General features: G+C 45.3%; 1 protein-coding gene across 2 annotated transcripts in view; it reads right to left on the minus strand.

Moving 5' to 3' along the window:
- The window catches only part of LOC148034810 (uncharacterized), a 73,279-nt gene that overhangs the window by 13,250 nt on the left and 36,229 nt on the right, over positions 1-23,800 (minus strand). For both annotated transcript variants that reach the window (XM_087679786.1, XM_087679785.1), the window contains exons 2-3: positions 13,524-13,654; positions 13,355-13,432 (exon numbers count right to left, since the gene is read on the minus strand). In XM_087679786.1, coding sequence (XP_087535912.1) covers positions 13,355-13,432; positions 13,524-13,654 — 209 coding nt within the window. The remainder of the gene's footprint in view (positions 1-13,354; positions 13,433-13,523; positions 13,655-23,800) is intronic.

Genomic DNA, 23,800 nt, shown 5'->3' on the forward strand with positions numbered 1-23,800 from the left:
ATAAATACAATATTTACATATTTAGCAATCTATTTGTCTCATTGGAATATTCTTGTGAATGCTATTTGTGGATATGCCAAGTTTGAAATGCCTATAGTAGTAAGATTCCACACGTCTATTTTTATTGTTTCCAATTAGATTGCATAGCAGCATGACTTGTATTGTAAAGGACTAAAGTACAAGCGCTAAGGGTGTGTTCACAACCAAGCACATATAAAAGGCACGGTGGCCCTTTATTCCCAACATCTTGCGTTACTTAATGCAAGTTGGCCATCTTTAATTGCATATCCTGATGCAGGTTGGCTAGTTTTTTTGAGTGTTTAGCTATTTATAGCTACTCCTCCACTTGGCTGGTCATTATCTTCTTGCAAATTCAGCGCACTCGAACATTCAAGACTTTCCTCTATCTTTCGGTGCTACCATTTGTCATCGGCCTGATCCGGTGCCCTCATTGATACTTTTGGTTTTGCACAAGAATAGATCAGTCCACCTTTTGTATTCATCTTTCATTCAAATTCAGGGCAGATTTTCTACTTCCATTCATTTGTCATCGGCCTGATCCGGTGCCCTCATTGATACTTTCAGTTTTGCACAAGAATAGATCAGTCCACCTTTTGTATTCATCTTTCATTCAAATTCAGGGCAGATTTTCTACTTCCATTCTCTTCTTTCATTGCAATTTCTCTCTTTCCTTCTCTCTCCGCGTTCATGTTCTTTTGCCATTGTGCATTCTCACATGGTATCATCACCAAAAGATAGGGATTAGCAACCACACTCAACTTGCTTTTGAGAGCAAACTTGCTGCAAAGAACACAGATTTTCTGTCTTGTTCAAGCCTTCTACGAGGCAGCCCAACACCAAAACACAGCAGATTTGTGTGTGTTTGCAAGTCCAGAGTTATGGAGTTCCACCAGGGCAATACTTTTGATGACTGAAATGAGGAAACCATTTAGTCTTGCTTCAATAGATGATCCCATCAGCCAGATTATCGTGAAGAGCAACACAAAGATTGGAAGCCTCATCAAAGATCACATCCCAACTTGCCTCTATCTTTCTTTTCATCAGGTCATAAGTGTGAATATATCTTTGTGATCGTATCGTAACCAACCAAGATGAACTTCTTCAACTTCACATCAATCTTGTCTCTTTTCTTCTTGTCCACATGGACATAGGCATCACATACAAAGATGCGAAAGTAGGTGACTAAAGGCTTCTTTCCAAAGAAGGCATGGTATGGAGTCATATCCTTCAAAGTAGATGTCAGATGCCTATTGTGGATATGAATCAATGTAGAGACTACCTCACACCAAAGGGAATGAGGAAGCCCACGATGTTGGATGATGCTCCGCTAACATTGACTGGGCCATCTCAAGCATGGCCCACTTGGTGTGCTCCACCACACCATTCTTTGATGATGTACTATAAATGGGGTACCCCTCGGTTCAACTGCAAATATCTTGAAGCTGCTACTCCACGGTTTGGGTCTTCAAGAATTGGGCATGAATCTCAAGCTGGCTGTGGAAACCCTAATTTCTACTATAAGTTAGCGTTTCAGCAGTAAATTCTACAATTGCTCTTCACCCTGAGTTGGAATTGGTTGAGAACTATTAATAGTTGATTGGTAGACAAGAGAGAAAATGGATGAAAGAAGTATCTTTTAATTGGTAGCTTTGATGGCAATTCTAACAGCACCAACAACTTTTCCCCGGGGGGAGGGGCAACTAGTGTGATTGGTGAGCCCTCCTCTTCCATTATTGCTTGTCACTATATCAAAGAAGGAAACCTATTGCCCTTGTCCTGTCGTGTTGCATGATTAGCTGTCGCCTCTCTTAGAGCTCATCTAATGGCTCCTTCCTCAACCTCTGAATGCCGAATAACCCTCAACCAACCCCCAAACAACCCTCCTCCAAATTTGCACGGGAAGTTTTGACAAGTGGCAGCCTATTTTGCCACTTGGCAAGTTTCCCAAAGTAACTTTCATCTTTAATTAATTATTTTTCAGAACTTAATTTCTGAAAATTAATTAAGTATCCATTTGACCCAACCCAAGAACTAGCTAGTGCCCATTCACATTTATTGTGCTAACCATTGGACATTCAATTGTCCCACACATTAAGTGGCCTATGACTAGCATTAATTAAATAATTAATGCTCAGTCTCAATGCCACCACTCAACATTTAATGGCCCAATTGATGGCCTAGACCTAAACTGACACTTGGCACCCACAAATACACGTCTAGCATAACTTTGTACAAATTTTGCCAATGTCAACCACCTAATCACTTAGGTCACTAAGGTATTCATAGTCACTTAAGTAACTTTGCACTTCACATGTGCACCTCACATGTGCACGACTTAATAATGTCAAAGCTAAGCATTGAAAATTTAAAATACATGTCCTCATGACACTGCTTGGTCCATCGTAGAACCAATGCAAGGATCCTCTATTGGACAAGGTATAGTAGTGGTAACAAAGACACATAAATCAAAGTATCAAGGATGCACTTCACTTTGCAAGAACAAAGGGAGTAATTTGAGCCATCAAGGGGGGTCTTCTTTGGGAAAACAAGGAGGAATGGGCATTTGTATAGATGCTACTAGAATGGCCATGCACGGACCTGAAGTACAAGACAATGTGGGAAATATGGAGAGAAGTAGGGGGAGACTATGCTCTTCCATTATTTCGGATCGGTCAGAGTGGTGATCTCTTTATGACCAAGGCTCTTCATGTCAATCTTCATGTTGCTCTATGCACTTTGAAACAATAATCCATAGCTCTCCAAAGAAATCTGGGAGCACAAAAGAAACTGCTGCGTTTTGGTGTCGGACTGCCCGAATGGAGGAGAAATCAGCTACAACCTAAAAGGAAGCTTTTGATGCTCCGCACACTTCATGGAAGGCCCTAACAATGCAGAAAATTTGCATTTTTTGTGATAAATCTGTACCAAACAGCAAGTAGAGTGTGGTCTTCTCTGTGTAGAACCTCCAATCCTCTCTTTTAGCAATGATACAATGTGAGACTGCACAATGGAAGAAGAACATGAACACACAAAGAGAAGGGGGAGAAAGATTGCAATGAGAGAAGAGAATGGAAGATTAAAATCTGCACTAAGCTCCAAAAGAATGCTCAATACAATGAGGACTAATTAGTCCCTACATGTAGCCCAAAGCATCAATGAGGGCACTAGATGAAGCTGACAATGGAAGGTAGTACTAAACGAGTAGCATAGGCTGCGAAGCTATGCAAAAGAGCATAATGGCTGGGAGGTGAGTCTGATGTCCAGTCCCTTTCATTGAGAATATGGCTTGTGTCGTGTCTTGCATGCAAGTTGGATCCCAGGGGAACATTTCATTGGTATTAGAGCATCAACTTGCAATTGGATGTGAGATCCGATGACATGCACAAAGCTACTTTTGCTCACGGAACTGTGATCGTTCACGCTTGATAGGCATGCCTTTATCTCGTCAAGGGTGGTATGGGACATTGCTAACGAGAGGGGCATGCACGGAGGGGGGGGACACATGTTGCGGGTGGTGGGTAGGGTGGCAAGTATATTTCTTGTCCAATACTTGTGCTTGGGTTTTGTGTTGGGGCGATGCTTGTACGCAAGGATTTTCAATGGTTCTAATGATTGGATTCCAAGGAGCTGCCACTCTAAGGATATGGTAGACCATTGTCGGAAGCTAAAACCTTGTGGTTAGGATAAGCATGAGAGATTTTTTTTTAAAGTTTTTTATTCTTAGCATCTAGTCCAACGATGAGAGCTCTCCTGCCCATCACGTCGTTGTGCCCCCGCCCGCCTGTTCGTTGTGCCCCGGCCCGCCCCATCCTGTTGCTTTGTCGTGCTCCAGTGCCATCGACAGCCACCAACGCCATTGAGTCCCTCCCTCGCCATCGACAGCCACCAGCGCCCATCTTTCTCGCCTTCGCCAAGGCCCTTCGCCAGCTCCTTGCGCGCCGTCTGCGTCCGCCCTGTTCCCCCCCCCCCCCCCCCTTTGCCATCGACACCCCCCCTTCCCCTGCAGCAACTCCCCATCCAGTAGCACAGCAGCGCGATAGGTAGGTTCTCCTAGAAGGGACGCACAATGGAAACCTATGGTCAGACGCCCGCGCACTCACCGAGTATCCCCCCCCCCCCAAATCGAACACCTTGTGCGCAGTCCTCTCTGAGGAGTAGCTCTTAGCCGTCCGAGCTAAAGAGCTGGAGCTAATGGAAACAACGATTTATGGTCAGGTAGTAGGACATTCCCCAACCAGGGCCCAGCTTTGGGATTGGCTTCACTCCACGCTGCGCATTGGCACAACATAGATCATGGAGGCGGTCCTATTGAGCCAAGGGATCTTCATGGTCCGCCTCAGCTCGGCAGACGCAGCTCGCGAGCTACTCGCCAGTTCACCATATGCATCCACGAAGGGAGCCATATATATGGTCCTTTGGTACAGTGGCTTTACTGTGGAGGCGTTTGCACTCCACAATAGGTTTCTTCGGCACCCGGTCACCCTTCTTTTCCCCGGCCTGGCGATTGAGTATCGCCAGTTGGTGGAAGACTTTGGGCGGCTTTTCGGCATTGTCCTTCCCGCGTCCTTCGCGGATGCAGTGATAGCTACAGGGGTCCCAAAGGTACGGGCGGCAGTGAAAGAGGTCAAGAATATTCCACAGTTCCTAGAGATTGAGGCAAGCAGGCACTCCTTTAGGCAACAGGTCATTGTGATTGGGCAACCAGGGCAGTGCCTGTGCTGCCATGACTTTGGGCATCAGGCAACAGTTTGTACGCATTTTGGAGCCAAGGCGGCTCCGCCCACAGGTCCACAGGTGGACGCTGACGGTTTCACACGGGTCCAGAGGCGACAGAGAGGGAGACAGCAAGGGGGGGCGCAACAAGCTCCTCAGATCCAGCCTTGTCAGTAGGATGCTGGCGAGCGAGCGGCCCCCTCGGCAGAGCACTCCACAGCCCCCCCTGTCCACCCCACTCGACAGGACCGCAACCCCCACATTCTCCACATGCGCCACAGATTGCCTCGTCTAAGTTCCCACAGGCCCCTCACCCACATCCCATGCCCCCCTCCCTCCATTGACCTTGGCCCATAGCCCCCCCTTGCCAAGGCCACCCCCCTCCCCCACACCCGCCATACATCTCCAGCCATCTCGATCCTCTTCACCCCCATCACCCCCCCTACCGAGCACCCCCCCTGATCCGCACCCAGGTCAAGTGAGCCCCCCCAGACCAGCCCCCCTCCTCCCACAGGAGGTGATGAGCCACACACACCTACCTCCTCTGCACACCAGCAGTCTCTCCCCATCCACACAGCCACCAACTCATCTGCCCCTGCCACCCGCCATACTTTCCCGAGACAGAGACAGTTGCTGCCACAAGAGTTCTTCCGCAGTGGCCCATGGTCCTACCTGCGAGTTGCGGAGCGCGGAGAGTTTCCACTACCTCTAGAGGTGGGGATCTTTGTGGTTCGTAAGTTAAGGAGGGGCAAGGTCCACCTACTAGCACCACCGGATGGACCAAACTACGCCTTTTTTCTTCAGTCATCTTACTCAGAGGAGTGGACGACCACACAGATTGAGGAGGAGTTGAAGAGTCAGGTGGCGGATCACATCACATCTCCCAGTGGATGGGAGATGAAGGATTAGCACTGTTTGCACAACAGTGGCCAGGTTGCATGATGGACATTAACTGGTGGGCTGGTGCCGACGTCCCGCACTTGAGCATTATCTTTTGAGCCCCCCCACAATGGAGAGCGCCGAGGGACGTGATCAAGTGGCCCCTGACATAGACGGCCCGCTTCTACCAGTATACAAAGTCGCGTTTTTCAGCATGGCTGATAGATGCATTGATAGTACCACCTAGAGCATCTATCACCCCTATTGTCCGCCAACATGGGGCACTGGAGTTCACCATCTAGACCGGCGGCAAAACGCACTTGCATGCCTCATAGTCTCTCTTCCTCATTTGCAGCATCCACACCGAACAGATGCTTGTTCGATCAGTCACAGGTTTCCCCATGAGCTTACATCTTGCATCCTGGAATGTGAACAGTCTCCACTACAGTGGGGCACGTAGCTCGAGGAAGCTGATTGTTCGGCAGGAGTTGCAACCTGCCCTTGCCGGAGGGATAGACATCTTGCTTCTGTAGGAGCACAAGCTCACCTCGCCCAGGCTCAGCGGGTTGGGAAGGTACTTTCGGGCAGCTCGCATACTTATTGGGAGCACGCCATAGGTGCCCACGGCAGGAGAGAAGGCGTATGCACCTCTATTGGCCCGAGTCTCACCACTTATGTACGAGACCACGGGACGATAGTGGTAGGAAGGGTTCTATGGATCAAATTGGATATTGGGGACTCGTGTATTGGAGTCCTCAATGTCTATGCCCCTTCGGAAGTTAGGGCATGCAGCGGGTTCTGGGTGGAGATTGCAGCTGGACTCCTAGAGGTGGACTCCTGGATTGTTGGAGGAGATTTCAACAACCTGGAGGCATTGGAGGACCAGCAGGGCAGAGGAAGAAACTACCAGGGCATGGCTAGGGAGGAGCAGGAGGCATGGGAGGCCTTTTTGCTTGCAGTCGGAGCACGTGATGCCTAGAAAGACCCTGCCTTCCACAGGAGGGAGAGGTCGTTGGACTTCTCCTAGGGATACAGGCGGCTAGGTGGAGCCTTGCTGGAGCGGTTAGACAGGTTTTATGTGGGAGAGTGGGGAGGCTCTCATGGAGGCCAGATTGAGCAGTTGGCAGGCGCCACGTTATCCAATCACTGCCTGGTTCTCCAGGCACTTGATCCCCCAGCATCCGCCCTAGATACACGATCTTGTCGGATCCCTGACTCGATCTATAGGAGGGTGGAGGTGTCGAGACAGATAGAGCAAATTTGGACCAGAGAGTGGGTCAGGAGGAACAGGATAGCAGAGGAGGTTACAGAGGTCCTAGCCGAGTCAAGCAGAATCTGCGAAGAGGCAGCCGTACATGCCAGGCAGCAGTGCTGGGAGGAGGAGAGAGCACTCCGGCCGGACCTTGTAGCCACGCAGAGATTATTGCAGGAAGCACCAGGGGACCCCACCCTCCACGCACAGGAGGTGCGCGCACGTACAGCCATTGCTGGCCTAGAGGACAGGTGCTCGGAGTTCTCTTTCCACACTTCAACAACCTTTTGGGCGCGGAAGGGGGACACGATGTGCAGGGAGTTCTTCCAGGTGCACCAGCCCCGCAGCCTTAGGGATCAGTATGGAAGGACCCGTTCTAGCCCTGATGAGGTGATGGAGATTGCCACCGACTATTACACGCGCCTCTTCCAGCAGGAGACAGCTTCAGCTAGAGGACAGAGATGCAGACAGCAGGTATGGGATCACACCCCGTCCCTCGTCACAGAGGAGATAGGACACGCCCTCCTAGCCCCCTTCACAGAGAAGGAACTAGAGGAGGCTTTCCATACACAGGATGGGCAGAAATGCCCGGGGGAGGATGGCCTCTCTAAGGCTTTCTTCACTACCTACCGGGATGTGATGAAGGACCCCCTACTGAGGGCTTTCTAGGAGATCTTCACCTCAGGACACATGCTAGAGAGGCTCTCGGCAGGCCATATCAGTCTTCTCCCCAAAGGGGGAGACCGACAGATCAGCCACCAGCAGGGTTCTCATAGGCGAAAGGCGAGGGGAGGAGTTTCGACTGGAGAGATCAGTCCGACAGGGCTATCCCTTGGCCCCATACCTGTTCCTACTCTTCGCAGAGGCGATGTCTCACTTCCTCAGGTCACGTGTGAGCGGACTACGCAGCCTCCGACTTCCAGTGAGAGGAGAGACTGAGTTGTTAGACTCAGAGTACGCAAACGACACAGGCCTCTACATAGAGGACGATGAGGTGATGCTAGAGAGAATGAGGCTAGCTCTTGATGTGTTCTGCGTTGCAGCGGGTGCGAAAATCAACTGGCGAAAGTCGGTTGGTTTCCTCACAGACCCGAACTCCAGCACGGAGTGGGGCGTCCACTTGGGATTTAGATGGGTGAGCAGAGGGCAGACGCGATACCTAGGGTTCCAGGTGGGACTTGACATCACTCCTGCCCAGCAGTTTCTTCCTGTCCTAGATTCTATTTGGAGGAAACTGACCTACTGGAGCATGGTTCGCCTCTCACTAGCCGGTCGAGCCCTGGTGGTTAACCAGGTCCTCCTAGCGACAGCCTAGTACATCGCCTCGTGTTGGTGCTTCTCATCGTGCATAGGGCAGCTTTGCCGCCTAGTGCCGAATTTCCTTTGGTCTGGGTTTGATGGCTCCAGGGACTCCAGGGCCAAGGTGGCGTGGGCGACCATCATATGACATCGATCAGAGGGAGGGCTTGGGATCATAGACCCAGAATATCAGAGTATGGCCCTCTTGGGCAAGCTAGTTGTCCGCGGTCTCACACCAGGCGGGCAGACCTGGAAGGTCATACTGCAGGAGGGCCTTCAGGACTGTAAACCGAGGCTTGGTGGTGAGTGGAGGCCGTCCCTGAGATGGATCTTCACTTCAGCCCAGATCCCCCCCCCCCCCGCCCCAGATCACCTTTCTTGCGGAGCCTACTCCACATGTGGCAGGGCCTCCGTAAGGCCCTAATCCAGAGCCCCCCAGGTTGCCAGGAGGAAATAGACCGTCAGCCGTTGATCTGGAACCTCTAGGTCAAAGATAGGGAAGGGGCACAGATAGGTGAGCACCCCCACATCCAATGGGCTGGATGGGAGGCCGGCCCGGCTCGTTCCATTAGGACATGGCGGGAGGTGTACATGATGGCGGACGAGGAGGTGCTGCAGCGAGTATCAGGGTGCACAAGAGGAGTGGAGTTGAGGAGAAGAGAGATAGATGCACCAATACCTCCGGAGTGGCTTGCCCCCTCGATACGAGAGCCGATAGAGGCCGGGGAGGTATGGGCAGCTAGGTTCTCTCCAGCAGGCATCCCTCTTCAGGTGGCAGGTAGAGTGGGTAGCGCTCCCCAGGGGACCTTCTTCGCCGTTCAGGAGGGGGGACGTCTGTCCCTGAAGCAACAGGATGAGGGGATTGCCACCCTTTCATGGAGGAGGATTCGGGTGGTGGGTCTTCAGGGGAAGACTTGGTGACTGGACCCTATGTTTTCTGGAAGGAGTTCAAGGAGTGGCGCCTTTGGATCTGGGAGGATAGACCACTTGATGAGCTGGAGTGGGATCCAGGAGAGTGCCTATGGCCAGCCTCTGCAGTCACCAAAAAGCCACCCAGGTTCCTAGAGTATACTGCCAGGATTGGCAGTCATGTACTAATGCAGGAGGATATGGACTGGGCGCCGTCACGCAGCAGGCACTGGGCGGAGCATATCATCACAGAGCCCTTCCGACGGACCTTCTGGCGCCGCCTATGGGATAGCTGGAGGCCGAGAAGGGTGTCGTATTTTTTATGGCTGGTAGCACATGGAGGCTTGGCGGTGGGAAGCTGGCTTGCCTAGATGCAGAAGGAGGGAGGTTGTAAGCGCTGCACACAGCAGCCTCTGGAAACCCCAAAGCACTCCCTTTGGTCTTGTGAGGAGGCACAGCTCGTGTGGAGAGGAGCATTCCGTTTCCTTTGATGTATAGCGCCCAGCCTTGGGTGTATTTCATGGGGAGCTTTCTGTTGGCAGGCAGTCAGCAAGGGCTGTCACCTTGTGTATGAGGCCGGGATGCAGGACACGATATTCATGATCGAGGCAGGGTCATGCGCAGTGGTCGATTTGGAGGCTTTACCCATCCGCCAGGTACTGGAGCCCACAGCAGACTGCTCGGAGATATGGGAGATCATAGGGAGTCTTACTGGATGGCATATTTGGAAGGCGCGATGCCAGGTGGCTTTCGGCGGAGAGAGACTTTCAGCACTTGCGACCTTAGCAGAGCTATGGACCTCCATCATCCATTCCCTCCGCGGCCGATGGGATCGGGTGCAGGGCGAGTCTAGGGCTCGTTAGGAGCTCCGTGGTCACTTCATGCATACCTGGGGCGGCCAGGGCCTGTTCTTTGTGATGCAGGCAGGCAGCCCCGTTTGGCGATTTACCCCCCTCCCCCATGGCTTCTTGCCCCCACCCCCCCTAGACCGCCTTGAGAGGCTTGTATACATGATGTATAGGTGACTTTGCATCAGCTCCACTTAGTCTGTTGAGCACGAGCACTCTGTTGTAATCAATTTCTTTGAGTAATATAATCAGCCACATTTTACTTGCAAAAAAAAAGCATGAGAGTTTTGATTGACATTAATTTTTATCAATTTAATATTTGATATTAATGTTATCATTTATTTTAATATTGATGTGACATTAAATAAATGTTATTGTAATCTTGACATTTTAATGTAACATTAATGTTAGTGTTGATTGTAATGTTGACACTCTATTTAATTTTATTGTCAACATGAACTTTAATAGTCATGGAGAAAGAAATACTAGAAAAAGTCGGTGCAAGAAAAAGACATCTTCTCTTATTTGGGGGAGAGAAAAAAATTCATTCTCTCTAACCAAGAAGGATATTTGATCAGGGAGAGAGAAAAAGAATAAAAGACTGACTATACATCGGTCTAATGATTGTGACAATAAAAAAGAGATAGAGACGATGTCTCTGTGGCCTCTCCTTGTCTACAGTTCAAATAGACAAACTATGGTAGGATGCAAGAGAGAGTGGAAGAGAGATCTGGTAGGACGGCGTAACGATTTGCCGTGATGGATGAGACAGTCGCTTAAATTCAAAGTATTGTCATCAACTAATATGGTTGCCAATGCTCTTAGTCGAATTTCTAAAGTTAATGGCTTATCCTTCTCTCAAATACAACTGATTTCTATCTCTCACTCAAAGAGTGTTGCCAAAATGATCTTCCCTTTGATAAGATTTAGCAACTAGTTCAAGAAGGATCTAGTAGCCCAAGAAGCTTTGGTGGTCCGGATGCCCGAAAGCTAGCTACTGAGATAAATATGGCGGAAAAGTATTCAATTTGTAATGGATTACTTTTTAAACAAAGCAAATGTGTGTGTGCCCAATGATCACCATATTTGCAAGAAAATTTTATCGGAGTGTCACGATGTATCAAGCACTGGACACCTTGACATATATATTGGGACTTTGGACTTGATTAATCGCTACTTTGATTGGCCGCATATTAAGACTACGGTTGAGTCTTATGAACGTGAGTGCCTACAATGTCAGCTTAATAAAGTTGAACATCACAAATAGGTGAGAATATTGCATCTTTTACAAATTTCTAATAGAAAGCGAAGTAGCATTTCTATGGATCTTGTAGTAGAATTGCCCCATACGAATCGAGGTCACAACACAATCTAGATTGTGATCAACTAATTGACTAAAATGGCTTGATTCATTTCTATAAAGACGATCATGAAAAGCCACGAGTTGATTGGTCTCTTTGTTGAACATCTTTATAGACTTTATGGCTTGCTCGATGAAATAATTAGTAACCAAGATTCTAAGTTCACTGACCATTTCTGGCAAACAATTTTCCAAAAACTGGAAACTCAATTGTCCATGTCGTTCTCAGAATATCCTAAAACCGATGGACAGATCAAAAGAACAAATCAAATATATCTTCCATAGATAGTTTGATTAAGAGCGTTATCTTTCCTCAGATTGAGTTTGCTTATAACAATGCTAAGCATTTAACTACCGGTTATGGCCCGTTTTTGCTTATGTATAGTTATGAGCCAAACCACCAATTGCCACAAAGCTCAAAGGGGTGAAAATACAGTCCATAGTTGACTTTCTACATGATGTGTAAGAGATGTTGACAATTGCTAGGAAATGCATTAAGATGGCCCAAGGTCGTCTCGCATTTTATGCCAATCAACACCATACTCCTCAGGAGCTCCAAGAGGACATGTCCTCGATAATTTGTATCATATTGTTTACTATCGAATGAATTACTATCAAAAGAATGAATCTTTAGACAAACTTAGAGTTTATATATATGTTTTAATTTTGATAAATTAAAAGTATATTGGTAGCAGCTTTTGGAAATGAAGAAAGCTTTAAAAGCTTTAACAAAGAGAAAGTAAGATGCTTTTATGCCACCCTAAATCTATTTGAAGAAGATGTAGTAGCTGTAAAGAAGGGAAGAGAGTATGAAGACAAGAGGAGGACATGCTGAGCAAATCAAGGTAGCATCAATGTGGACATGAGGAGTGTGAAGACAATTATGGAGTTGCTGAGTATGGTGGTTAGCTAAGGTCGTGAAGTTTGAGTTGAAGTTGAAGTGGTAGTGTGAAGAAACCAAAGTAGTTTGTGGATTTGGAGTGTGTGAGAGGTCACACATATTCATGTCAAAGAACTAGTAACTACAAGCATGGACATGGACTCTAGAGGTGTAGAGGTCGCCCATACATTTGGGAGTTGTCCTTGCGAATTGTGAGATTTTAGAGTTGAGATCTCCCTAAATAGTTATTCAAGAGTTTCTATTTGCCCACTTGCTTTGGAGTTGTAGGGGATTGTAATGTTGATGCTCTTGGTGTGCGAGTGGGTGGAGAGTTTGATTTTCTTGGATGAGGATTATGAGTATGAAGGTGTGATTATGCCTAAGTACCGCGTGGCTCGTGGAGAGGTCTAAATGACTATTGAGAGTTGCCTCCCCTTGCCTAGTTAGGAGCAGTATCTTACAATCCCAATCAACGAAATCTTGCATCTAGAGGGCATTATTTGTTGCATTCACTCGAACCTTGAATCAATTGTTGGCTATAGGACTAGGAGATCCCCAAAAAGCATTTATCCCTAGTATTTAGTCAAGTGGACACGTTGTCTTAATGCAAACGCCATAAGAGAGTTGGCTCATGGACTTAAGAGTTGCTTCCCTAATCTTCAAGATATTTCTCAAGTCAATAATAATTCATAAGGGGAAATTGTTACATCCTTCGATATCCAAGACAAGCGCCTACAACATTTGCCACTAACCATGGGTCACATAATGATCACCATACTTGAACTTGAGGCCCAATAGGCCATCTCATCTGCACACTAAGATGGTGTGGACTGGTGATATGGGACTCCAGCCCCTTGTGAGTATGGCCCATTATGTTGCTAATCCTAGACTCATAGGTAAAATCATTGCCTCTATGGCAAGAAAGTGACTTTGATTTCCATCCATCTATATTATTTCTCTATGCTAGTATGGCTTATGCCATGTCTGTCAAACTGCAGTTTATGACACCTCTTGGTTGTGAGCTTATCACTGAACAAGGTAGAAAAGAGTTGTTTTCAATTATCTAGAGAATGAGTGCCCACATCCTAAACCCCTTACGCATGCCCACCTTCATGAACATGGTTGCAGATGTCTCCATGTACTTGAATGTTGAAGAGTGTGAAGAATTGCAAAGAATATGAAGTGCATCTTACCTCACATAGCTCTATCTCAAATACAGTTATGATAATGCACTCCCCCAGACAAGGCTCCACGCTAAGGCTGGAAATTTCCTGCAGTCAGATAGGAAAAACTGTAATGAGACCGTGTAAGTGAACATATAAAACAGCAACTATAAAAAGGAACTGCCTCTAAGGCACACACCTTGGTTTTGAGATTGGCTATGCATCTTTCAAAAAAAATAGGAGCTACATGACCAAAAACACGCCGAAAGCCATGCAGCCGTGCAGTTCTAAAGTTTTTGAGATTTGGAAATGTATATCGAGCACTTTTTTCTGCATCATAAAATAAGCTAATTGAAAAGACAAAAACCAGTCTCACATGCTGTTGTGAAAACAGCAGTTTTTCGGAAACATGAAAAAAGATTGCAGATCAAAATATACAGGAAATTGTATGATTTGGTACAAAGTCACATTGATGTTGGAAAAGACTTCTGAGTAACTTATCTACAGACAAAGTCACATTGATGTCAGAAAAGACTTCTGAGTAACTGATCTACAGATAAGTTATCATAATCAAGCAAGCATTTCTATCCTCTAGCACCCAAAAGGCTTATTTAACCCTACTTGCAATAAAAATGATTTCTCTTAACATGGAAATATCACATAATGTGAACCGACATCCATAATCCAAAAATCGTAACAATGGTAAGTCCAAGCTTCAATGACATTGCAAGTTATCCTACATCAAGCAGCACATAAAAGGCTCATACCACCTACTTACGATTAAAATTGAAGTTGGAACTCATAAATGTTTGATCATTGGACAATACTTTCTAGAGCAAATTGATAAAATATATAACTCTAAAAGCTGATCTTTCAGTAAAGTATTTTATTTGATGTGAATGACAAAAGCAGGACCTTGGTTATATGTCTGTGAATATTAATTAGCAACCACATGTGAAACACCTGGATTCATGCAACTCAGGGTATCAAAGACTACACAGCAAGCACCTATGAAGAAAAACTGTACTGAATGACATTCATTACTGCAGATTAATTCATGGATTGCCATTGCATTTCATATCAACCCCATTGAGGTTCATGAGCAGCTGGCATAAGACGTGAGGGAAAAGCAGTGTACAGTTCCACAAGTGTTACAAGTTGTAGAAGTGTTGGACATGGTTAGACCAGGACTTTCACTCAGCCAGGCAATTATGGCAGTCAGTTGGCATACAAAACAGTTGGATCTGCAACTTGGGTGTCAACCACGACACACATTTTTCATAATGATGTCTGAGATCTCATTGTTCTCCCCATATCCATGGGATGGGGCCAGGGACTTGGATGGGGACAAGCAAACCCAAGGAATGGGGACAATGGTGGGACTGCTTATAAAATGAAAATTTGTATTTCCTATGGATGGCTCAGGTGGGACTAGAATGAAACTGAAATAGCTGAAATAGAGCCGAGTAGGCTGAGATGATGGTGGAGAAAGAATGGCCGAGTGTAAAAGAACCAATAGGGTTTGGAGTGGAGACAATAGAGTGTGTCTGAAAAACACTAGGAGTGAATGAACTCAGAAATTTGAAGCATGAATAAAGTACTGATGAATGAGATACAATGATGATACAATAACCTCAAGCCTCCGTGTCTCTTGGACTGAGTCAAGGAGAGCTGAGGAGTCAATGATACAATAATGTCAAGCCTCCGTGTCTTTGGGACCAAAGCTGAGGAGAGCCAAGGATTCACTGACACTAGAGTGGCTCAAGATGACTGCATTGTTACAAAGCTCAAGTGTGGAGACGGGCAGTAGCACCTATGGAAGGAGAGACGAAGATGACTATGCTGCCCTGACTGATGAAGGGTGGCAGCACCTCCATAGGATCCTCTAGGGACTAGGCAGCAACCTTCAAAGGAATGCCAGCAACCCGTGGGTAGCAATGGAAGGAGCGAAACACAATCCTCCAAGCAACAGGACGTCAATCAAGATTCCATGTAGCAAAAGCAAGGATGTGAGCAGCAGTGGAGGAGGAAGTGAAACACCATCCTCTAGCCAGATGTTGATGATGACTCCAGACAGAAAAAATGCAAACTTTGCTGGATGCAAAGCAGCTCCATGATCAGCAAGAAGGGCTGATGATAATGTCAGCTGGCAGCCCTCAGGAGCAGAAAAATGCAAGCTGCACTACTACAAATCTGACGGTAACTGCAGGGAAGAAGGGTAAAGATCATCCTCCAAGGCAGCATCCAGACTGCAGGTGGCATGCTGGGCAGCAGGACAGCAGCTCCTGCAAGGGGTGTGGGCATGCCAGAGAGGAGTGGAAGGAATGATAATGATTGGTGATAGTGAGGATGAATGCCAACAACATGTCCTTTTAAAAGGGAAATTTTGGGCATTTTCCGATTGAATAAATTAAATGCCTTCTCCATAAATAAATCTTTCCAGGGCTGTTTGTGTGGACTAAAATTAGGCCAAAATGCATAATCTTATGTTAATGCAGGCTGTTAATGTTAGTGCCTCAACACCTCCTCTCACACCCAAAAAGGTGTTGAAGAGGAGGGAGAGTCAAATTCCATCCTCTTAAAAGGTCCCACTGACAGATTTCTCAAGGGCCTACCTAGCTCCAAAGTGATGGAGATCTTTTGGGTAGCCCAAGGGAATAAGCCTTATGTTTTTTTAAAATAAAGGAAATAATTAGACAGTAGGATCCCCCATAAAGAATAGTTTTGTGGCAAGAGTGTCAATGACGCAGATTATTGGTATTTGAGATGAAAATTGAGCACGGTCCACCACAGCAGCGCAAGAAAGGGAAAAGGGGCAGAGATTTGTACCGGCCTGTAGTGCCAAGAAAAAGCGAAAGCAGCACTTGCATTATAGCTGGAAAACTGAGAGGATAATGGTAGCCAAGGTGATATCAAAAGCTTCTTGAAACTCGACCTCAAGAGAGAAACCATTAGCTCCATCTCTTTGCTAGTAACAATTTGAAGGTGGGCTTCATCCTAGGTCTCTAAAGAAAGAAAGAAAGAAAGAAAGAAAGATATATTAACGTCTACATAAGGCCAATGTGGCCTATGAGACAAAATCCCATCAGTAAGGAAAAGATAACATTACAAATAAGTGGGTGGCCTATGAAACAATACTGAAAATAACTATACGATGGGACTATACTAGGGTTGAACCATGTGTAGTGTTGTTCCATCGATAGAAAAGGAAAGGAAAGGAAACGAGAACCAGATCTGATAGAACCATGTACAAAAGTGTGGTGGGGACTATGGGCTGTAGCTGATCTCAAGATCTGCACATGATCTCAGCTATGATGCGGTCCCTAGCTGCTTCACTAATATGCCTGGTGGTGAGTCTGCGGTGTCTCGTGATAATGGCTCTAATCCGACTGTGGTGTGGCCTCCTCGAACGTGGTCCTGGTAGACGGGGTCGTCGTGCTCGACAAAGGGAAATGGCTCTATCCAATGTGACTCCACGATGTGGCCTGTAAGGTGTCTGGCGGGGTGGCTTTGTCTCTGCTAGGCTGGTAGTGTCAGTAGGGTCAGCTCTGTAAAAGAAGTCTGTCACTGCTCTCTATGTGTGTCCCTCTAGGTGAGCTGACCTCCTATCTCGCAATAGTGCAGTTCGGCGCCTCTCGAGCTCCAGGAGGAAGAGACCTAGGCATCTCTGGTCCTCGTACTCCATGACGCGATGAAGGGGTCCAAATCCATTACGGAAGAGGTAGTGATACCGTTCTCGTATGTCATAGTATACTGTGCATTTGCATATGTAGTGCTCCTCTGTCTCAGGCTCTCAACCGCAAAGCTAGCAAGTCCTATCCTCTGCTAGGGTATTTGTTCATTTGCCTATCTCCATCTGAAGCCTATGTGAGGAGGTGGGAATCCGTCCGATAGCAACCCGTACGCTATGGGAGAGATGGGTGTCCATATATGCTGGCCAAATAGTGAAACCATCATCAGAGAGAGACAAGAAATGAGTCTTGTAGAACTCCATCCTCGATCCTAGAGGGAGTGGTGGATGGATCCATGTCCTTGCTGTCTCAATCCTCAAGATATCAGCTCTGATCACCTGGTTCAACGCTGATCAACTGAGAGAAAGCATAGGACAGTCAAGGCTATAATCCAAAGGTGGAAGACAGTCAATATCCAAACCATGTAGGCTCATCCAAATAGTCATCTGTGAAAACCAACAATTCTTCTCGCCTCTTGCTACTAGTTGTCTAGATGAGGTTAGTGCCAATCTAGAGTATCTATGGCGTGGAAGTTCCCATAGTCTGTGCCAAAAGGTCACTGCCCTGAAGAGTGCTTCCGTAACTATAGATGTTGCCCCTAGCTTTGCTCTGACAATGGGATGTGGGGTGGAGGGCTTACTCCTAATCATACATGCTATCATCATGATCAATGGCCTTTCCATGCTATCCCAACCATCATAATAATCCCTCTCTACTCCAATCTGATCAGTGAGTGGGCTAGGATGCTTGTGGTACAAGCTGCAACCCCATACCTCTGCTCCATATAGTAATGTAGGTGTGACTAGGGTATCAAACAACTAGAGTTTGGTGCAGGGCTCCTGAAACTGTATGTGAGCACATTGACTCTCGAGTGCCACTAGTGCTCTGTATCCACGTGCCAGACGTGCCTCTAATGCCCTTCTCAACGAAAAACGTGGGCCAGAGAAGGTGACTCCCAAATAGACATATTCCCTCACATGCTCCAGTATGTCTCCCCCAAATGTGAACTGGTACATAGATCTAGTAACCCATGCTGCTGAAGTATTGAAAACCATGGTTTTGGTCTTCCCAAGGTTCACTATGAGGTCTTTCTCTCTACAGAAGATGTGCAAAGCATCTAGATGGCGCTGCAATCCGTCCGATGATTCTGAAATGAAAACAATATCATTTGCATACAGTAATATCGGTATCAGCACCCCTGCCACGCTCGCTCCAGGTCCTCCTCCTCGGTCTATGTAATCAAACACTTCATCTATATATAGACCAAACAATGTGGGTGAAAGTGGACATCCTTGTTTCACTCCTATGGTACTGTCAATCCTCTTTGATAGCCCCCCAAGTGCTCGTACATGACCTGTCACTGCCTTATATAATGCATAGACACCCCATCGTATACCCTCTAGTACTCCAATGTCCTGCAATCTCCGCATGATGTGTGTATGAGACACTATATCAAAAGCTTTGCAAAAGTCTACAAAGCAACAATAGATCCTCTTGTCTCGGGTTTGACCCTCCTCAATAATGGCTCTAAGTGTGAGAATATGGTCCAGCATGGTATATCCTCGTCTGAAACCTGCCTGTCCTTGTGCTCTCTTGCCTTGCATTTCAGCCCACTCACTGAGTTCATGTTCCAATATAGAACCATATATCTTGGCCATAGTATGACCGATCATGATAGTCCTGTAGCTGCTAGGAATCAGGGGATCACCACTTTTAAATAGCGGAATTATAGTATTCTCTGACCAACTCATAGGGAAACCTTCACATACTGCTCTATTGAATATATGTGCTAATATGGGTGCTAATATGTCACAAGCATGTGAGAAATGTTCTGCTACTAGTCCATCTTCATCCTATGCCCTTCCATTTTGTAACCTATAAATTGCATCCCTAGCCATTTTCCATGTGAAGAATGACCACTGTGTTGGCCTACAAGCTTGTGGGGGCTGCATAGGTGGCTGTCCTGGCAGGTCATACAGCTATCTCCCATAGTCAAGCCAAGCATCTGGTGATGTAATCTGTATTGTCCCATCTCCGTATTAGACAAGATGCAAAGGGTGTAGTATCAGAATTGAATGCAACAATGGAGCAATGGAAGTGTGTATATATATGCTGAAATAGACTGTTGAACACAAGACAAAAGAGAAAGAAAGAACACTCCAAAGAAAAGAACTCAAAAGAATGCTTGGGAAATGGAATCCATATGCCAAGATATGAGATAGTACAAAACCAATGTCAGTCATTGGCTGTGAAGGCATTGGCACCAGCTCCTCTCTCCACCAAGAACCTATAGAAGACAAATGAATGATGATGACTGTGGAGGAGTGCCTGATATAGGGCAAAATACTTTTCCAGTTTCAAAACATTTTGACTAGGACAACCCTGAGGAAACTATGCTTACATAAGATACGAATAATGCACGTGCTTATTCTGCTCTTCTTTGCTATATTTCTAAATAAGTTCTATCCATGGTTACCTCCTACAAGATATCCCTAGAAGTACAAGTGAAGCTTCAAATGTTGTAGGAGGCACCTTTCACCGTGCGTGCATTGACTAACAGCCTTCCTCCTCGAATAGGGTGGTAAATAACCTAATTAGGCACTAATTACAACAAGCATAAAATTCACGTAAACTGAAAATGCACACTTTACCACTTTAATCTTGGACAAAGGACAACCTATTGACCCCAAAACTGGTGCCCCTTGCAATATCTCTTTATCTTACATTGCTAATGGAAGGAGTACAACTGAGATCCTTTGATTTGCATTGCTAATCCAAGTGCCTTTTCCTCTCAAAACTAACCAACAAGCCTCCAAACCAATTTGCCCCTTGGTTTGCTTGGGGATTGGCCTCACCTTGCTCCTTGAAAGACAAAGTCAACCCCAAATCTAATATTGGCTAGCTAGCCTCTTGAGTCTCCCTGAAATTCCTCAATTTCAACTGCTAGATTTCAAGTCCTAGGCTCTCCATTCTGAGCATGCATTCCAAGATAGCTGTCAAACCCTAATTTCTGTTGTAAATTAGAATTTATAGTAGAGATTAATTGAAATCTCTTCCTCTAATGGCTCAAACTATTGGAAAATGCTAAGGTAACTTGAGAGATAGTTGGGAGATGAGAGAGAATGTTGTAGAGAGAAATTTTAGAGTTTCATCACGAGAACATTGAAAAGCCATTGCTACCCCCTCCTCCTGTATACGGTCATCTGCACCAAAAGGACCTTGGGCTGCTCTCACTTGCTCTTAGAGGGTTCCAAACTATCAAAATAAACAAGTATGCTCTGATACCATGTCAAAAATAACAGATATGCTCTGATACCATATAAAAAATAAGCGACAGTGTAGAGAGACAATAGGGTTTGTATGGAGTAACACAGTGTGTACGGCAAACACTAAGAGAGAAGAGAAACTCAGAAACACAAGAAGAACAGGATGAGGATGCACTGAATCATGCTATGAGAAGAAAAGCTGATATAGCAGAGCCAAAGTTGACAAGATAATTGCATTGTCCTGACTGAATCGAGTGGCAGTACCTGTGGGAATCTACACAGTGAAGGGAGCGTAACACGGTCTTCCGGACAGTAGACTATCAAAGTAATCAATGGAAGGTGAAGGACAACTATCAAGGAAGTGAACCGCAATCCTCTGATATCATCAAAGATGTGGAAGATTATCACTAGCTTTCGAGGAAGTGAATCGCAGTCCTCTAATGCCTGAGAGTAACCTATGCAGCAAAACACAAATCTCAGAGTGTTGCAGCTGTCAAATGCAGATAACGCTAAATAATGGAGATGATGACACCAAGCAAGGAGAAGATTTCCACACTAAAAAACAGAAGTAAAGGTGGAGCCTAAGAGAGAAGGATGTTCATGCGAAGTAGATGATGGTAACGCCAAGTGAAAGATGCTCCAAACACAAGGTCTGATATTGGAACATGGCACTTGAAAGAGAAGAGGAATGGTAAAGGCAACCACGAGCCCTGAACCGCAATGTCCTCCTGAAGGGGTGTGAGGGTAGTAAAAGGAGCTCGTGAGAGAAGGGAGGTGGTGGTGGTGATCGAAGAAGGTGATGAAGAATGATTGAAGAGAGAGAGATCAATGAAGAATGAATGAAGTGACTACCTATTCATAGGCATAAGTTGTCTAGGGTGACGTACCACTATGTGGACGCCTACTGAAAAAGTGGCCAAAATATGCACACCGTCTCTTTTTGGGCAGTCAATGCGAAACCCTAAATGAAGTGTGTGAACTAAAGAAGTGGTTTCTCAACAGAAACTACTATAATATGCTGTAGTACTCATCCCTAGTGGCTGCAAATCACATCAATAGTCTCTCTTTTTTCTTTAATAGCCTCCTTCTCTCTCACAATGGCTGGAATAGAGCCCCTAAAAACGTGTTTTCCACTTGAATGGGCAACTTTTGCCAAGTGGCAACCTTCTAATCTCATTATCGAGTTTATTAAATTAATTTTTAGAATATTCTCAAATTAATTTAATACTTATTCTAATACCCAAAAATTTAATTTTACCAACCAATAATTAAATTAGCTAGGCTAATTTGTCTTTCAAGTATTCCTGAGTAATTACTAACTCTTCAACTCGCATTAATTGATTAATTAATGCTTGATCTCTAATATCACCTCTAACATTAGTGGCCAATAAATTGGTCTAGGCTCAAATCTGACACTAGGTACTGTCTAGCATCTATCAAGCATAACTTATTACAAGTTTTGCCTTGGCACCAACCAATATCTCAAGATATTGGATCCTTACTCTGAAATAATTAACTTGCACCTCACATGTGCAAGTGACATTAGCATATTTGATTAACTTTAATCAAATGCTAAGCAAAGCAATAAAATTTTACGTCCTTGTGATAGACCACCCTCTTGAAATCTCTGCAACAATCGTTCTCAATTGCATTGCGTTGTGCCAAAGAAAAAGCATACTGCACTAGAATTTCCATAAGGTATCACAGTCATAACATTGGCCACTCTTGTCCAACCATGCCATATCCCCTAAAGCTGCTGAAAATTTCCAGCCAGCATATACATAACATAAAACTGAAAATTAGTCCGAAACTGTTGCTAGAAACCCATTGGATGCATCCATATCTCATGTTTCTCAATTGTTCTACCACAGTAAAGTATATTCTCAGCATAAACCATGGCTGAAACTGTCCATGGAATTTACTAACATCTTGTTGTCTATGGAATCAACTATAAACCATTGAAAATTGATCATAAACTGATCACTTGCTAATCTGAGAATTGATCACAAACTGCTGTAAATGTGATCCCAAACGGGTCAGAAACTGATTGCAAAAACTGATCAATAACTAATGCAAAACTGATCCCAAACGTGACCATAAATGGTTTTCAAACTGATTAAAAACTGAGCTGAAACTTATCAGATTTTTTGTCTCAAAATTGAGGCAAAAAACTCATGCCAAACCGATCATAAACTAATGCAAAAGTATAGTTTCAATGCTCGAGTGAAACTCATACTCATTTGCATACATCTCACAGTGACTAGTACATTGAGTAGTGACCTCGTAGCAAACATACTGTCAGCACAATACATTGGATGCATGATGAATATATCTGAGATACACTACATATGAGAGCTGTCCACAACTGGTAGAGTGAAAGTGCTACCTTCCCCTTGAGCATCAGGCAATGCTATGGACCCCTACTATATTGAACATAATTGAGCCGGCTCTAACTGAAAGGCATCTCAGTAAAGTTGCAACAACTGAGGATGGTCTACTAAGTCATCCTCTTCCATTCACTTTGCATATATTGGTGAAACAATGCTGAAGTTTCACCAAGAAGCATATGGAGGCTTTACCTCTAACTTCACTTGCCTCAAATCTCCAGTAGGTTATAGATCTTTCTCCCCCTTAAGTATTGCGATGCTTTATACTTTCACATTGTTGAAATTCCAACTTAACTAATATACAACATTGCATCTAGTTGACTAGTTCTTTATGTGTACCTGGCATGCTAGGAGCACCAAATGCATTAGGAAACATTCTTGTTTGCATACTTGGGACCATTGTAATGTGACTATGCATGGAAATTTGCATCCTACCAATCATACAAAGATACATTTTCCCATACATTGCATGCATTACTAGCTACATTTTTCCTCATGACCAACACTGTATAGAGCATTTGCATGATCAGCATTAATACCATGAGTCCCAAACACAGTGGGCTACATGGACGTTGTACACTACACATTGATTGTTGCATATGATAAGGAGTTGTATCATACATCCCCGTATACGGTCCTTGATCCACCATAGCACTGAGACTAGTACCACCACCAAAGTAACCTGACTGCCCCATAATTGCATGCATGCCCTGCTATCCAAAAAATATTGGATTAACACTTCCAAGTTGGCCTTGTATATGCATCCATTGCCCCACTAGCATCGTTTGCTTATACTCACTACCTACGTTTGGAACATCACGGTGCTATATTGGCTCTTCCTTCAGTACATCTTGTTGTCCTAAAGCTCTCGAATACAATTTTCTCTTATTGCCTTTGCTGGCCTCCTTTAAAAGGTTCAAAAAGCACATGAATTGAGAAACATTTGCCAATTGCATAAACATTTCAGCTGCTATACTCGATGGATCTTTAAACTGGTCATCAAGTTCCTTTTTCTCTTGTTGATCATCAGCTTCTAAAGGCCTAAAAAGACCCACATTTTGGTCCAAACCAACATTATCAACTTGCTATCCA

The sequence above is a fragment of the Lygodium microphyllum genome, chromosome 6 (genome assembly GCF_053477565.2).
Source record: "Lygodium microphyllum isolate KBCC chromosome 6, Lygodium_microphyllum_v1.1.10, whole genome shotgun sequence".
Taxonomy (NCBI): domain Eukaryota; kingdom Viridiplantae; phylum Streptophyta; class Polypodiopsida; order Schizaeales; family Lygodiaceae; genus Lygodium; species Lygodium microphyllum.